Source organism: Kwoniella europaea, chromosome 1 (genome assembly GCF_036810445.1).
Source record: "Kwoniella europaea PYCC6329 chromosome 1, complete sequence".
Taxonomy (NCBI): Eukaryota; Fungi; Basidiomycota; class Tremellomycetes; order Tremellales; family Cryptococcaceae; genus Kwoniella; species Kwoniella europaea.
Window position 1 is genome coordinate 1,373,815 of NC_089487.1, and position 15,319 is coordinate 1,389,133.

Sequence of the window (15,319 nt, forward strand, 5' to 3'; positions counted from 1 at the left end):
GCTATTTCGATACATTTGAGTGGGTTGAGGTTGAGATTTTCCCCAGCTATGATACTTTACATGTAGACGTTGGGATTGTCAAGCTTCCAGAAATGTACCAATCGCTTCAGTACGCCATGTCCCGCCAAGTAAAGGGGGTGATCGGCGAATTACGTCATAGCTAATGTTAAGCTTGTGACATGTCAATCACATACAGTCAGTCATACAGTTAGCGTTCGTGCTACTGGATGGGGCATATCCAACGTTTCAGCTTAGAACCGTGAGAGAAGGGATGACATCACCTACATCCATGTTGCTTTTGTTGCTGTGCAAAGGTGGAACAGGTACAGCAGACAAGTAACGCTCAGCTCATCCTGTCTGTGCGTAGTCGGAAGATGGAGGATGTCACCTGTCAAACGGATGGACCAAGAGACGATATGACGTTCGTGTTGTTTGTGGATGGATCACAGGACTCCACTACGTTTATAGATGCAACTGGGATATATAAATAACTTGTCTTCATCTCAATAGCTCACACCTGCGGAAACCAATTGCCACCGAACAATTATTATACATCAACCTCACAAGCTAACTATTACCACCTCTTCACAATGGGTTTACTAAGTAAGAAATCAAACGAGTACGACACCACTACCACGACCGGTGTAGGACATAACAACAACCCATATACGACCGGGAATGCGACTTTGGGGAATAGTACTCAAAGTGGATATGGAGGTGTCAACAGGAACGAAGGACCGTTGGGACATCATACGGGACAAGGTATATCTGGTACCGGACCTGCTCCAACTTATCCACATACCACAGCCACTGGTGGTGGTTATGCGGGAGGCGCAGGTGCGGGCGTACATCCTCCTCCGGTAGCTGGCGCAGGCCATGTGAGTGTACTCCAATTTACTTTCACTTTAGATATTTTCCGAGTCCGGTCGTAGGTTGATTACGCGATGCTCATGCTGATGTGGACCTCGCCACTTAGGTGAACACCGGCCCAGCACCTCTCCATGGAGTTAACAGCGGCTCTACACCCAGTACGAAAGAGGCTGTGAAACTGGAGAAGAAAGGTCACAGAGAAGAGAAATTGGGTAATATCTTACATTCGACTTCTATGGTGAGTGATCATCACAATTATCATATTTCCTACATATATCGATTGTACATGTTGATGATCTGGTCTTCGTACTGTCCTTCGTAGAAAGAGAAATCGGCAGCTCATCTCGCACAAGCTGATCATCTAAAGATGCAAGCTTCCGAATTGAACGAAGCTGAGAGACTAGAGCACGAAGCTGGAATGAGAAGACAGAGGGCAGTAGGGTTGGGTGCTGATCCGATGCATGCTCATGGATCGACTGGACATGGGCCAGGGACAGGTACTCACATCTAGGCGGTTCTAGGGGTACGAGTAACGGTAGAATGAAAGTTGTAGGTCAGCCAGGGAGATCAGGAGTACGAGGTGTAATGTAGCTTTGTATATTTGCAATATAGTGTGTAGCTGCTAGTAAGAGCCATGAAATCTTTAATGAGAATGCTTGAACAATCAATATCGCATAGCAATACTATCGTCTTCTTGATCACCGTACGGTAACGACTGCTACAACACCACCATACTCCTTAGCCATCATCACGTATCTATCCCATAAACATCTTAGTATCCCACGCGTTTAGCCCTCTCTACCTGTCCTAAAACCCCTAGTACATCCTTGATTGCTTCCGTGTGTAACTTCAGATCCACAAACCATTTTCCACTTTCATCTTCACCATTTCTCCTCTGTCCAGGTGGATGCGCAGCATACCGTTCAAGAGAGGAAGATAGATTCTGGAGAGTTGACGATAAGGAGTCAGAGGTTGATGATAAGGCTTTTCCTAAGGGGGAGGAAGGGGAAGGTGGGACAGGCTGGTTGATTGGTCGAGGGAGTGGATGAGGCAAGGGGCGTGTAGATGCGAGGGACTAGACGAAAGTGTCGACTTAGCATATTTGGGATTGAAAAAAGATTGACATGTCTTAGCATTACTGGCCTTATACTCACCGATTTCATTAGGGCAGGCTGGGAGTCTCGTACACCTTCTTCTTCCATATCAACATCTTCCCCTTCCACCTCATCTTCAACCCCTCTTTCCAACCTCTGAGCACTCTCTCTAGCTTGTCTCTCAAATGCTTTTCTATCCACCTTCACTTCCTGCTGTTGCTCTTTTTCTTTCTGTTTTCCTTTCCCATCCAAACCGTATAATTCATTCCTAGCCTTAGTTCTAGGACTTTCCACTTGATCTCGTGAATTCATCACCGTCATCCCCTCCTTTTCGATTTCCTTCTCATCTATCCATCTTGACCCACAACTTACGCACATCCTTCTTGGATCCTTTGAGCCATCCGATTTTCTGGGGTAACCAACTAGGGGAATACCCTTGCAAGCTGGATTAGGACAATTGTCACCTAATAATGAGTATCCTTTGAGGAGGAGCTCGGAGATGGATAAAGCAGCTTCGTCAGATTGGCTAGGTTGCTTTTCTTCTTCTCGAGTCTGTATCTCTTCTCTAGGCTGATTGTCGGAATTCGAGCTAGATGCGATCGGGTTCTGAGGTTGAGTGATAGAAGAAGAAGAAGTAGGTAATCTTCCCTCGGGTCTACCATCGCACAGCGCACAGAACTGTGTTCTCTCCCTTCCCTCTCTTTCCGCAGAGGCATTAGGCTCCCTCATAAGAGGTGTCACTCTGCATGACGAGCAGTGCAGGTCGGTCAATGTCCATCCTTTCAACATATACTCGCCGAGCTGAATCAAAGAAGAATGATAAAATCAGCTTCGAATGCTTTCAGCTCAGGAAGCTCAGGCGGCGAGAAATCGGACATACGATAGCAGATGTGTTTTCGAGCTGGGACATGACTGGGGCAGGCATTGGGGTGAATTCTGATTGCTCAGATGCTGGATGTACAAGCAGGAAAGAGTAGAGCAAGATTATAATCAACTTTTACCCTCACAGACACGCTACGCTCGAGGTGCTATTGAAGTAGCACGCGTGTCCCACATGGAGATAGTCACCTCCACCTTGGCTCTCATCTTCGGTCCGGATGTCTTTGCTGCAGTGGTATCCGGAGATTTGTCGGGCCATTGTGTCGTGTTGTTGCGTCTACTCGAGTAGACATCTGATATGGGAATGGAAAGAAGGAAAGAAGACAGGACAAGAGAATGTATATAGGACACATGTGTCGAGTGGGAAGACATCTTAAAGCCCTACATGATTCAGAGTCGATTGACAATCAAAACAAAACCTGAAAATGTCATCCAAACCTTTCGTAGCTCAATGGGGTATCATAGGATGTGGATGTGAGCGTTCTTTCCCCACATTCTTCGCTTGTTTCGAATGTTAGGTGCGAGCTGATGTGGAGTGTTACTTTAGGGATCTCATCAGAGTTCGTCACGGATATATGTAGACAACCTTCCACGCGGAACGTCAATGATATCTCACATGCAGTAGCTGCAGCTGGATCCAGATCACTTTCCAAAGCTGAGGAATTCTTAGACAAATATTGTCCGGATGGTGCTGCTGCTCAACAGCAAGGGTTGGTGGATTTTAAACCTAAGGGATATGGGAGTTATAAAGGTGTCATTGAAGATCCGGTATGTACCTCATCATCAACCTTTCTGGGTCAATCTATTTCAACAGACAGATTGGACTAATGTGTATTCGTGGTAGAACGTCAATATCGTATATATAGGAACAATGAACGTATGTCATTACGATGATGCGAAATTGGCTTTGGATGCTGGTAAACACGTATTGCTCGAAAAGGTATGTTGAATTCAGTTCACCTCATCATTTCTACTGACCGATGAATACGCCGTGCACGTGTAGCCAGCAACGTTAAATGCAGCAGAATGGAGAAGTTTAGTATCAATCGCTAAAGAAAAGAACTCGTTCCTAATGGAAGGTGAGTCTCACTTTACATGCCATACAATTGCAATGATCACACCATTCGGAATATTGTACATCGTACATTGTAAAGTTGCACATTACTGATTGATCATTCAACTTACAGCCGTATGGACAAGATTCAACCCTGTTCTTCGCTCTATCCAAAGAGCGATCCATCAAGATGACCTGATAGGAGATATCAGATGTCTTTATTCTGACTTGTCAATGGATTCATTCGGTAAACGAAAAGATACAGATAGGTTGTTGAATGCCGAATTGGCTGGTGGACCATTATTGGATTTAGGTCCTTATCCTTTAGTATGGGTGAGCATCATTACACCTAAACAGCGGACCATGTCATATATGATCATCGTGAGGTTGATTGAGATATATCTGACGTATATGTTACAGACCATGATGATGCTTTACCGACATCCCAAGAATGATAGAACTCCCCCAGCCAAAATTGGAAGTACGATGATGTTACATCATACAGGAGTAGATATAGCTACCAACTTTGCTCTGACATTCCCTAAGATCAACGCTATTGCAAATTGTAAGTGATCGTATTCAGGCGACTTTAGGGTATTTCGCTGATACTCAAACTTTACGTCTAGGTACCGCCAATCTCCTTTCTCCTACTCAGCAAAGTCAGCATACCAGGATCGTAGGTACCAAGGGGTGAGTCTGGGTCCCGACCAACTATGACCGAGGTGAATATGAAGGATGAGGGATCATCAGCTGATATCTTTGGGTGTGAGATATAGTGAGATCTTAGTACAAGGTATAACCTCTCGACCTCAATCATATATTATCCGACGACTTGCGGACCCCTCTCAGGAAAATGGGAAATACCTCGAAGATGAGTTAGTTGATCTGCCGTTCGACGAAGGGGGATTGGTATTTGAGGCGGATCACGTGGCAAGATGCTTGAAAGATTCTTTGGTCGAAAGTCCTGATATGCCCTGGGCAGAGACTGAGCTCACTATGAGTGTAAGTGTACTTGCAGCTGTTTCCAAAGGACATGCTGATACTGATATTTTCGTGTGCTGCAATAATAGGTTTTCGATCAGATTCGTAAAGAAGGTGGATACAAATTCTTACCTGGCTTGGAGCGAGTCAAACTGGAGTAGTCAGTTTGTGAAGGTCCTTTGAGATCTCAGATAATGAGTGTGGTCAATCAGGTAGTCGGATAGGATGGAATATATATATATAAATATATATATTGTTAAATCATCAAAAATAATCAGACAATGTATCCATGCAAATTGTTCAAAACAATTATTATCGTTTATGCGTTAATCGATCGTTGTTTATACTTTACAAAGTTCTTTGCTATTCTTATACAAAAAGAGGTATTTGTCATGACGTCAATACGTCGATTACCCTTCATAATCTTCTATCAATCATCATCTTGCAATTCAAACTTCGGTTCTTCCAAATAATACATCTCCTTGACCCCCGATCCATTATCATACCAACCAATTTTATTCCCCCATTCATCCTTTTCTTTCAACTTGAACCCTGCCGGTGTCGTATCAGGTATTTCCCCATCGGTAGTTAAATCTGACGGACGAAGTTTTCTGACATGTTTGGGGATCCAGCATTTCCTCAAATCATCATATGTCACTTCTCCCGCATACTGATTTGATGAATCTGCCATGAGCAACATTTCTTCTCTCAGGACTAGGTCTAGGGCTGAGGCTGTTAGTAATTGTCCGCGATATTCCCATATTTCTTGAGAAGTAGACGATCCAGACGAGGGAGTGGGTGAAGGTGCCCTGCGAGAAGGCGGAACTGAAGGTTGAGGAGTAGGTTGATATGAGGATAAACCTGGAAGCGTGGCAGGGGTCGTCTGACCTGTACCGAATTGTTTTTGTATATCTGATGCAGTCATTGATGTAAATTTAGGCGAAGAGGGCGAGGAAGAAGAGATGGATGGGATTGGCGATAAGTCAGGTGTACTAGGTAACGTCAGTGGGGTCGGTGTCGGAGTGGAATTTGAGAAAGAGGTGGATCGACTGGCTGGTAATGATGAGATTGGGGTAGGTAGAGCAGAAGAAGATAATCTAATTTGTAACTAGATCGGTCACATAACGTATCTTCATCAGCGTTGCATCGATCTCCCCGTGATATGCATATGTCAGATGAGTTACGGCTGACCAATACACTCACCTGCTTGACCAACACTCCAATCTTCTTATACGCCTCCTCACATTCCTTATCTTCTAACAGATCCCTATCCAGGGCGGAGGCAATAGCAATTATACTTTCACCGGCTTTTCTGAAATTATTAAGATCGATCTGATCATCTATCGCTTTATCCAACATCCCACGTATCTCGTTGGAAAATGGTATGGAGATGATGGATGATTGGTGAATGATCGATGTGATTAGGATAATATCAATCAAGTAATCTGGTCCTATACCATACAAATTTTAGATCAGTTACGGTAATCGCAATTACAGTAAGTACAGTTTGATGGTGGAGATTTAGATGTAAATGACTGACCTTCTTGCAAGACCTGAATCAAGCCGAATAGGGCATCTCTCCCCTCACCCTCTGTCATACCTCTTATATCTCTTAGACCTATATTGACCTTTTCGTAGATCTGTTCGAGGGTAACTATGCAAAATCAAAATCGAGATGAAAGTCGATTATAAGTAATGTACGGTAAAATGAAAATTACAGAGGAAGATTACACCCACTCAAAGCTGGATATCTCCTCTTTCCCGTAAATGGATTAACATCCTCCAATTCATCTCTCTGAGCTTCTAAGAGAGCTATCACTCTTCCAAGTAAAGGTGAATTCGGTCCTCGACCTATATAAGACTTTAAGAGGAGTTCACCGGATTCTACCATCTGTCAGATCAGCATGAATCACCCAATGAAGTGAGGGATATTGCTCTCTAGCTCACTTATAGCTTTGGAGCATATGTCAATGACTGGATTGAGTAGTTTACCATCTTCGCAAGCTGGATCAGAATCCTTGGCTTTACCTTTACCTTTACTCTTCGTCTTACTTTTACTCTTGATGATGTGATAGTCTTCAGCTTCTATATCTTCTAAAGCTTTGATCAACCTCTTCATATCTTCTTCCGACCTACTTTTGCTTTTGCTTTTGACCGTGTCAATCAGGTCAGACATTGTATCTTTATCATACCCTCTAGCTCCAGAGTCATGGTAATGATCGTATGTCTCCACTTGGCTAGAAGGACTAACAGATTTTGAACGTAATTCGGTTCTTAGCAATTCAGCTAGTGAATCTCGTCGTTCGAAAGAATGTCTATCTTTACGTTGAGTATGGTCATTTTCTCTGTAACTGGCGTAGTTTGAATGAGAGGGGAAATAGGTTTGGGAAGGGTTGGGTTTGAATATGGATTTAAGGAAATTAGGCATATTACTCGAGCGTGTACTAATAAATCAGTTGTATCGGGCAAATCAAGAACGGAAGAGCACAGTCAGAGGAGAAGAGAGTGAGAACAAGACTTATCAGATCGTAATGATTCACCATCATTTTATAACTCATGTTCTGCTCTGCTTCATATCGTTGTTGAGATGTTACACCACAGAAGGGGTGTGTTGTCTGACTGGAAGACCAATACAAAGGATGGGTGAGGTCACTCCTTTCGCTCTGCGTTGATGTTGGTATCACGATATATAGCTGGCTGTCGACTGGTCATCAGTCATGCAGCAGGGTCGAAACAGTATGAGGTACTCACTAAACCACGTCTGTACAATGTTGTTGATCTCGTTTCAACTGACCCCCCCACCTCGATGAAGTGAGCATGGCCTAGGTCGGTAATGTACGCTAGTGGGTGTATATTACCCCTGTCGATCACTTTACGCTTTATTTACCCCACACTAAAAGCACGTGGTATGAGTCACGGTGCGTTGATCCTCACATCACATGACGTTAGCCACGCCAAGCTGGCCAGGCTTTGATGAAGATCCCCACAGGAAATCGCTGTGGAGGTGTATGCTTGTCCGTAGGTGTATCCCGAACCTTGTTCTTGCCATAATCCGATCATTTACGTACTCCACCTACTGTGTTGTTTTTCTCACTGACTGAGCAGAGCAGTTGGTAAGCAGTGCAATGGGATAAAACAAAGACGCATTCCTTCGTTTATCCTTCTTTCTTGATCATCTTCCACTATCTCAATAATCTCAATCAAAGGTCCTTTGGATCCGTGATATACTGCATCATAAACACGAGGTTGTGTTGACGCCAAAGGAAGGGTATCGGTGACAAACCTGACTCCGCTCAGTCAATTGAAAATATAAACAAGCACACACATCCTCAACATATCAACACCGACCACATCATCGTCATCTCTACTGTCTCATCCGTGTACTCCGGTTGACCATCACCCATAAAAGGAAGGGCCTAGAGCATTCCGTCGGTGTTTTTTCCAGTTCAACCCGTTGTCAAAGTATATATTACCTACAAAAACAACAAAACCACAACGCTCCGAGACCTAGACAATCCATCAACTCAATAGACGATTCACGACCAAAAATGAAACCTTCACCTACGTTAATACCCCGACTTTTACCTATTCTCAGACATCATCCTATCGGTTCTTCTTCCAAAGTAGTGAATTCAGCTTCAACTACAGCTCAGTATATCAACCACAAGAAAGTAGAGCAAATTGGTAGTGGAAATGGATGGAGTACTTGGTGGTTATCTAATCCTAGCGTGAAACATATCAATGATGACAAGGTGAGTCTAATTGTCTCAACAATGGCAAGTCTGTCCATGGTGTCGTGCTGATTAAAAGTAATCTTCGAAATCAGATACGGAAATCCCCTTTGAGTAACAGTCATACCCATCATCATGATCATGTTCATCTACAAACTTCATTAAACTACCACAACTCAATATCATATCGACTTGATCCCACTACAACAAAAGATAATATACGGTCAACCCCAACTCAACAAAGTAATAATTCCAAAAGCAAAGGAAATGCTACTACTCCTACCAGTAGTAGTAATGGTGGTGGTGATACCTCGAGTGTACCTCCACCTACCATAGCATGGAACGATTATCTCTCTATGGTATAGAATTACCTATAGAACCGGACAGGTTGGGCTAATCGGATCAACAACTCAAAAAAACAAAAAGCTCAAATCTTTATCAAGGAGCGACCTAATTATTGATTAATTAATTTCTATATCTATCTAAACTTCCCCTCTTCTCTATAAATGGACATCCAATCTGTTCTCATTCACGAAAATACAGATTAACATTCATTGTATCGTACCCTGACTCATACACATTACCTTACCTCATCTGTTGCTAAATTTTATTTCTACTTTGTAATGTACGTTACTTGTATACAACTAAACATTGTATAACCCCTTATCATCCTATATACGTTCATATATCCATGGTTGTTTATTTAAATCTGTTGCATGAATATCAATGTTATCGCTATCCTACCGAAACTTCATGATGATGACAATAGAACTAAGTGAAAAGGACCCAAAAATGAACGAGTGATATATGTGAAAGAATTGATACTATGCGGGGTATATGCCGTGTTACAAATGCTGTCTACTTAGAACCAATTAAGCAGCTAACCAACTATCCAGTGAACTGGGCCATCGTGACTGAGACTGGAACTAGCCAAAAAGCCTTCTCCAGATCTCTCCTCCTACTCGCTTTCGTTCCGCCCCAGCACCTTGTTCGCCACTCATCAATGATTTATTTTCGATAGCTCGTCGACCAAGGAAAGGCATCACTTCTGATAATTTACCGTATGCGATGTACTATCATGTTCCATTCAAACAAGATCAGCAATCAGGATTCAATTTGAGTGGATGATCGAAGAGGAACAGGAGTGGTGTAGCTCTAGCTCGACTCACCTTGATAGCTACTGGTCTACCGTCGAAAACGAATTTGGAAGCCATTTTATCTGTCAGGTCATCTTTCATACCTGTGCATCACAAGCAGATTAGTTCCGTTCGGTTCATAACATATAAAGAAGATGCAAACAGAAGGGACTAAAGGTAATTCGTTGACGCAAGTATTTCAAATTTATGAATGGAGATAGCGACTTACCATACAGCTGAGCAACTCCAACTTTGCCGACCACATCATCCCTCAGTTTCAATCTACCTGTTCCATCCTCCAATTCCTTGGCCAGACCGACCTGCTTCAATCCATCGCAGATCAAATCGCACGAATCGGGATTGTGCGTACCGAAAATCACAGATAGGGCCAGCTCAGGTTTATTCGATGCGAGTTGAGTGGAGAGCGTCGATATGACCGTGTTGAGGGATCCGTTATACGATGAATCTGTTGCAGGTTTACTACAATTGCAGAATCGACTAATTAGTATCAAACACAGGATGAAATGAATGAAAGGAGATACTCACTCTGGCCAGATGGGATCAGCACCTTCTCTACCTTCAACCTTCCATTTCTTCCTTTCTTTATCGAAGTATGCACCTCTGACCAACTTAATACCAAGTGCATGGCCATTCTCTTCGGCGTGTTTGAGCGCTGCGATGAGGTGGGTAGGTTGTCTGGTAAGGTATGATTGGTATGTACCGCTAAGTCCAGGGAAATCATTAGCTGAAGGTCGCACAAGAATTTGCGTATGTCCCATTATTGTTTTCGAGTCAGAGATCTCACTCACTAGATTAAAGGACCTCTCCAGTTCTTGAATTCCTCTGAGTCCTTCTTGGGAGGAACGTTGAATTCAGCTGAGAGCAAAGTCGTGTACGCGTCTAAAGCAGGTTGCATCCAGGTGTATTCGGCGTCAACGAGAAGGACGATTCTTTGAACATTGCGGGATGAAGTGTCAGTACGGGACATATGTAATCTCCTACGCAAGCAGGGAAGGATCAGAGATAGAGATTTATCTACTCACCCATTATCTTTTGCGACTTGACCTATCTTCTTCAATTTTCCCCACAAATTCGACAATTCCTCCAAATCGCCCTTCCTCAACCCTTCATCTGTATCCAAAACACCCATCGAGCCCAAGACGCCGTTCAGAGACAATAATTCCTTACCATCTCCCATCGATGGATCTCTCGCTACGATACGAGCATCTGTCGATTGAGGTGTACCAGGGTAGGGAACTTGGGGAGGTGCGTTGGCGGACATGGGTTGAGAGGAAGTGGTGAGTGGTCGTACTCGTAAAAGAGTAGTGGATGCTCGAGTAAGTATAGGTGGATCGATCAAACCGGTCTAGATCGTAGAAGATCTCATCAGTCATCTGCGAAACTGAATAGAAAGATGGACTATGTGTTATTGATATACTCACCACTTTCAAAGCGAAACTAGTTGCTCCTCTTTCATTTTCTTTCAAACTTCTCTCAAACTCTCCAGCTTTCTGTAAAGCTCTAAAAACCTCTTGTAGTCTCTCTTCCCTCAATTGTTCTTCCAAATCAGCTTGTTCGTCCTCTTGGATAGCCGATCCTATGTCTGCTTCAGCACTGTAATTCAACATTGATGCTACGCCCCTCTCATGCTGAGCTCTCATCGTAGGTAAACATTCCTCGACGGTCTCTCCTGGTACGAACTGACCGAAGAACGTCATTCGCACGATCGCCTCTGTGAGGGTTTTGAGTCCGGGGATGTAAGAGTGAGTGAAAGAATGGAGGATCGTAGGTGAATAATCGACAAGACCAGGTAAACAGATCATGGTGTAGACTAGATATGATCTGAGCAATGAAGGGAGACTAGCTGATTCTAAGGATGATTTGGGTACTTCCATCTTAGAGTCTGAGTCGGAATCGGCAGATAGAGTAGGCATGATGAGCAGGGAAGTGGGGATACCAATCAGAGCGTATGGCAGATATTTCTTATATCTATGTTGGTGTTGAGATCCTGATCCTGATGAGCCATTACTGCTGGAAGTGACGAGGGATCGGATTATGGAAGAGGATGAGGATGAGGATGCAGGTGTGGATCTCGAGATTAACCTTGTTGGTTTGAGTAGTTGAGTTCGAGCTGATCTCGATGAACGAGAAAGAGTGACGAGTGGGGAGATGGACATGGTGGTAGTGGAGGATACCGATCTTTTTTCTAGTAGTTGGTTGTCAAGGTGATGTGCCTTCGTCCTTTCGTATATATATACCTTTCACTAAGAATTAGTTTGTTAATCGACTTTTCCTTTGATGGTGATGGTGAAGTAGCGACACAAGAAGAAGAAGAAGAAGAAGAACTATTATATATATCTATACACAAATTGCCCCGTTTTCAATCCTGTTCTGATCAAGTGATAAGAAGTAAAAGAAAGATAAAAGATCAAATGACTATCGAAAACTGTGAGATAGATGTCAGACGACTAGCTGGGTAGGTGCTATCATTACCATCAAAGATGTTGTATGTTGTATATTAACCGATCCTTCCTTTCATTTTCAACACCTAATTATCAATCATACTTCCTTTGGACTCCAGGTGTTTGCAGCTTTTTGATGCACTCAGGTTTCGGATATCCGCGTCTAACCCTCGGCGAACTACCCCTGTTGCGTACAGGCAGAGCAGCAACAAGCACAGGGCAAAGCAAGCAAGAGCACGGATAGGGCAGGACAATTCTACGTTGAGTCGTTTGCTCGTTTCACTGAATTGTTCATTTGATGAGACAGCAATACCCAGAATAAAACGGGATTGCCGATTTAGCGATTTAGCATCAAAAAGATATGGTATTGGTAGATCCCAGATAAGCAATGCGAACTCGTGGTCACGTCTTGAGCGCGCACCCACGTAACTGAAGGAATCAAACTACTTGTAGCTTGGATTTTGCATTTCCTGGAACTATCTAACGGCTATTCCGAAACCCTTTTGCCCTGATGAGTTTCGATGAGCTATCGAAGTAAAGTTGACTGAGCATTCATCGTTCTCTTGTACATATGTATACTCGATGCATCCTGAACGCATTTGACGCTCTTTGAGTCTCGATGTCAGCAATAAGCTTGAGGTTGATGATACCTTGATCGATTGATGCATCATTTCAATGACATATCCTGGGATCGTGTATGTAAAGGTGTGTGGATGTGTGTGGATGCGGCTTCGGATTCCCTGAAACGGTCATATCAGACAAAGGACAGGCACGGCACGGATCACCCATTGCTAGTACGCTTGGATCATCCATCTCAACGGTTTTTGATTAGATCTCGCAAACAGATACATTACCAGATAAGAGGACGTTGCTGTATGTGGCACGCTTCCCCACTTTAAGAGGTAGTGTTCTCCGTCAAGTGATGAGGATACTACATGATACATTTCCGTGTCGGCACAGCATTATGATTATTCATTGATACAGACATACACCCAAACACAACTAACACACATGATCCGTTTATGCTTTTACCGCCCTCTATCGCTCTATTCATCTATCATCATCTCCGCTCGTCCCCTTGAATACCAACGAATCAGATCTACCAGAAGCGCTAGATCCTCTCCTTGAACCACTCCGCGATGGGACGTTCAACAAATCTTTGCTACCTTTTCTCGATGGACCGTTACTCGCCATTTCCTCCTCACCTTCTCCAATAATGAAACCACCATTATCCGCTTCGCTCGTAGGTACCGATTCGTAGCTGTAATGTTCTCCTCTGAGAGTCGGTCGATCAGATTGGGGTGGAGGTATGGGCGAGGGAGATCGTGAGAATGGTAAAGCTTCGGGATCGGTTGGTGTGGCTTGAGGAAGGGGCTTGGTAGATGATAACTGAAAAATATAAGGAGCGATCATTAGCATGTATTGCGCAGAGAATCGAAGTTCCGGTCATGGTGGAAAAGAATGTGAAAAGACATGACACTCACCGTAGCCCACAAAGCCGATGTCAATATGATAATGGTACCCAACGTACTCAAGAATGAAGGTATAGTTTGCCATATTAGAAATTCCAGTACGAGGGAGAACACCACTTGAGTGTATAATGCTATACCCGCTCGTCCGGCTTTTTCACGTTGGAGTCCTAGTGTTAGGAGAGTTTGGGCGCAGAACCCGAATATCTAGATAGAAACAAGAGATTGCCATGATCAGCTGCGTGATACAGGGAGGGGACTTCATGGAACACGTATGGGTTTGGAATCAGAGAATAGGATACTCACGCCTATTGTAATGATAAATAAGAAATCCCGGAAACTCTCTACGAATACAGTAGGTTTAGGATTGACTAGCATGTATCTGCGATTTGAGCGAGATGAGATTTAGCGTCATCTGCCGCTTTGATGTTGATCCTCGTAAAAGAATACACTTACAGTCCAGTACAGATAGTACATAAATAAGAGAAATATCCAATCGAATGTAATGCATGAGCTTTATCGCCTATTCCGCGGATGGTTGTGTCTGTCACATCGAGTATACATTAACAAATAAGTATGTAATTGGAGGGATTCAATGGTATGACTCACAAGCAACAGCGGTGAAGAAAACATTAACAAATGCCCATGCAACCGATACGGCTCTTTGGGGAGTTTGAATACCTTCAGTATCGCCTTCCCCAGGTGGTGGAGGGGGTAAATCCAATCTTGTTCCTCCTCCTCCTCCTGGAGAAGGTACGTTGTCACTCCCAAAAATAAAGCTAGGTCTTGAGACCAATACTACTCCGACTAAACAGCAGAATCCCGCTATGATTTCCTTGAAGGATAGCTTTTCTCCTAATAACAGATATCCCAATAGAGCCGTCAAGGTCGGAGCGAGAAATTGGATGGTGACCGAGTCAGAGACGGTCAATCCTCTTAAAGCCTGATACATCCCTAATAGACCCATAAATCCGAAAAATCCCCTGAGAAGGAGAAGTCGCCGTATACCCTCTGGACCCAATAAGGGATTCTTGTCTTTGACGATAAATACCAGTGATAGGAAACAGAATATCGAAGTGATGCTCATCCGCACGAAGATAAGTGTGAAAGCTGATATTTTCGTTGTGGATAGGAAGTACTTGACTGTTAATGACATCAATACGAAGAATAGCTGAGCACAGGCGACGAGTGTGAGACCGACATTTTGATCGATGAAGTTGACTAGGGTTGGTGGGAGGCGGTGATAGAGCTTTGACAGGAAAGGTGACGGTATAGAAGTGTGTGGTAGTTGAACTGGCTGGAAAGAAGGCGGAGAATCTACTGTCAGGATGTTGGAGCTTGTGGGGTTATGGTTGGGGAGTTTATGCGAGACGGGAGATAGTGGTACAGGAACGGGGAGAGGGGCGTGTATAGGTTGTTCGAGATTTGACATGTTGATGGAGTTGTATACTATGTGGAGTGGTAGGATATACAGGCTGCTCTACACAGTGCAGTTTGGGTCGTTAAGCTCGTAAGGTCGATCGGAGTTACTTGATACACGGGTATGGGAATTCTGAGGGGTAAGAAGGTACTAAACGAATGGATGAATGGATCGATGAGGATGCGATCTGTCTCTTCGCTGACCCTTTCTCTGTGTCCCTTGT

At 43.7% G+C, this 15,319-nt stretch overlaps 7 protein-coding genes across 7 annotated transcripts; 3 read left to right on the forward strand and 4 right to left on the reverse strand.

Annotated features, from left to right (window-relative positions):
* Positions 1 to 590: 590 nt before the first annotated feature.
* On the forward strand, positions 591 to 1,381 carry V865_000507 (uncharacterized protein; the record flags this gene model as incomplete). Its single annotated transcript, XM_066224337.1, has 3 exons — positions 591 to 878; positions 977 to 1,108; positions 1,193 to 1,381. 3 exons carry the CDS (start codon positions 591 to 593, stop codon positions 1,379 to 1,381), a joined length of 609 nt encoding a protein of 202 aa, XP_066080434.1.
* A 261-nt stretch (positions 1,382 to 1,642) lies between these two features.
* Positions 1,643 to 2,889, reverse strand: V865_000508 (uncharacterized protein; the record flags this gene model as incomplete). The annotated part of the gene is made up of 3 exons (XM_066224338.1): positions 1,643 to 1,945; positions 2,025 to 2,765; positions 2,845 to 2,889. 3 exons carry the CDS (start codon positions 2,887 to 2,889, stop codon positions 1,643 to 1,645), a joined length of 1,089 nt encoding a protein of 362 aa, XP_066080435.1.
* Positions 2,890 to 3,268: 379 nt separating this feature from the next.
* V865_000509 (uncharacterized protein) lies at positions 3,269 to 5,039 on the forward strand (the record flags this gene model as incomplete). Its single annotated transcript, XM_066224339.1, has 9 exons — positions 3,269 to 3,317; positions 3,391 to 3,611; positions 3,688 to 3,783; positions 3,847 to 3,922; positions 4,031 to 4,230; positions 4,318 to 4,462; positions 4,524 to 4,587; positions 4,674 to 4,899; positions 4,968 to 5,039. 9 exons carry the CDS (start codon positions 3,269 to 3,271, stop codon positions 5,037 to 5,039), a joined length of 1,149 nt encoding a protein of 382 aa, XP_066080436.1.
* A 269-nt stretch (positions 5,040 to 5,308) lies between these two features.
* V865_000510 (uncharacterized protein) lies at positions 5,309 to 7,306 on the reverse strand (the record flags this gene model as incomplete). The annotated part of the gene is made up of 5 exons (XM_066224340.1): positions 5,309 to 5,986; positions 6,082 to 6,329; positions 6,419 to 6,532; positions 6,616 to 6,762; positions 6,826 to 7,306. 5 exons carry the CDS (start codon positions 7,304 to 7,306, stop codon positions 5,309 to 5,311), a joined length of 1,668 nt encoding a protein of 555 aa, XP_066080437.1.
* Positions 7,307 to 8,426: 1,120 nt separating this feature from the next.
* On the forward strand, positions 8,427 to 8,974 carry V865_000511 (uncharacterized protein; the record flags this gene model as incomplete). The annotated part of the gene is made up of 2 exons (XM_066224341.1): positions 8,427 to 8,630; positions 8,705 to 8,974. The coding sequence occupies 2 exons, from the start codon at positions 8,427 to 8,429 to the stop codon at positions 8,972 to 8,974; spliced, it is 474 nt and encodes a 157-aa protein (XP_066080438.1).
* A 561-nt stretch (positions 8,975 to 9,535) lies between these two features.
* Positions 9,536 to 11,922, reverse strand: V865_000512 (uncharacterized protein; the record flags this gene model as incomplete). Its single annotated transcript, XM_066224342.1, has 7 exons — positions 9,536 to 9,682; positions 9,779 to 9,849; positions 9,975 to 10,225; positions 10,292 to 10,468; positions 10,555 to 10,695; positions 10,789 to 11,111; positions 11,188 to 11,922. The coding sequence occupies 7 exons, from the start codon at positions 11,920 to 11,922 to the stop codon at positions 9,536 to 9,538; spliced, it is 1,845 nt and encodes a 614-aa protein (XP_066080439.1).
* A 1,335-nt stretch (positions 11,923 to 13,257) lies between these two features.
* Positions 13,258 to 15,108, reverse strand: V865_000513 (uncharacterized protein; the record flags this gene model as incomplete). The annotated part of the gene is made up of 5 exons (XM_066224343.1): positions 13,258 to 13,596; positions 13,692 to 13,883; positions 13,983 to 14,058; positions 14,133 to 14,220; positions 14,286 to 15,108. 5 exons carry the CDS (start codon positions 15,106 to 15,108, stop codon positions 13,258 to 13,260), a joined length of 1,518 nt encoding a protein of 505 aa, XP_066080440.1.
* Positions 15,109 to 15,319: the final 211 nt, after the last annotated feature.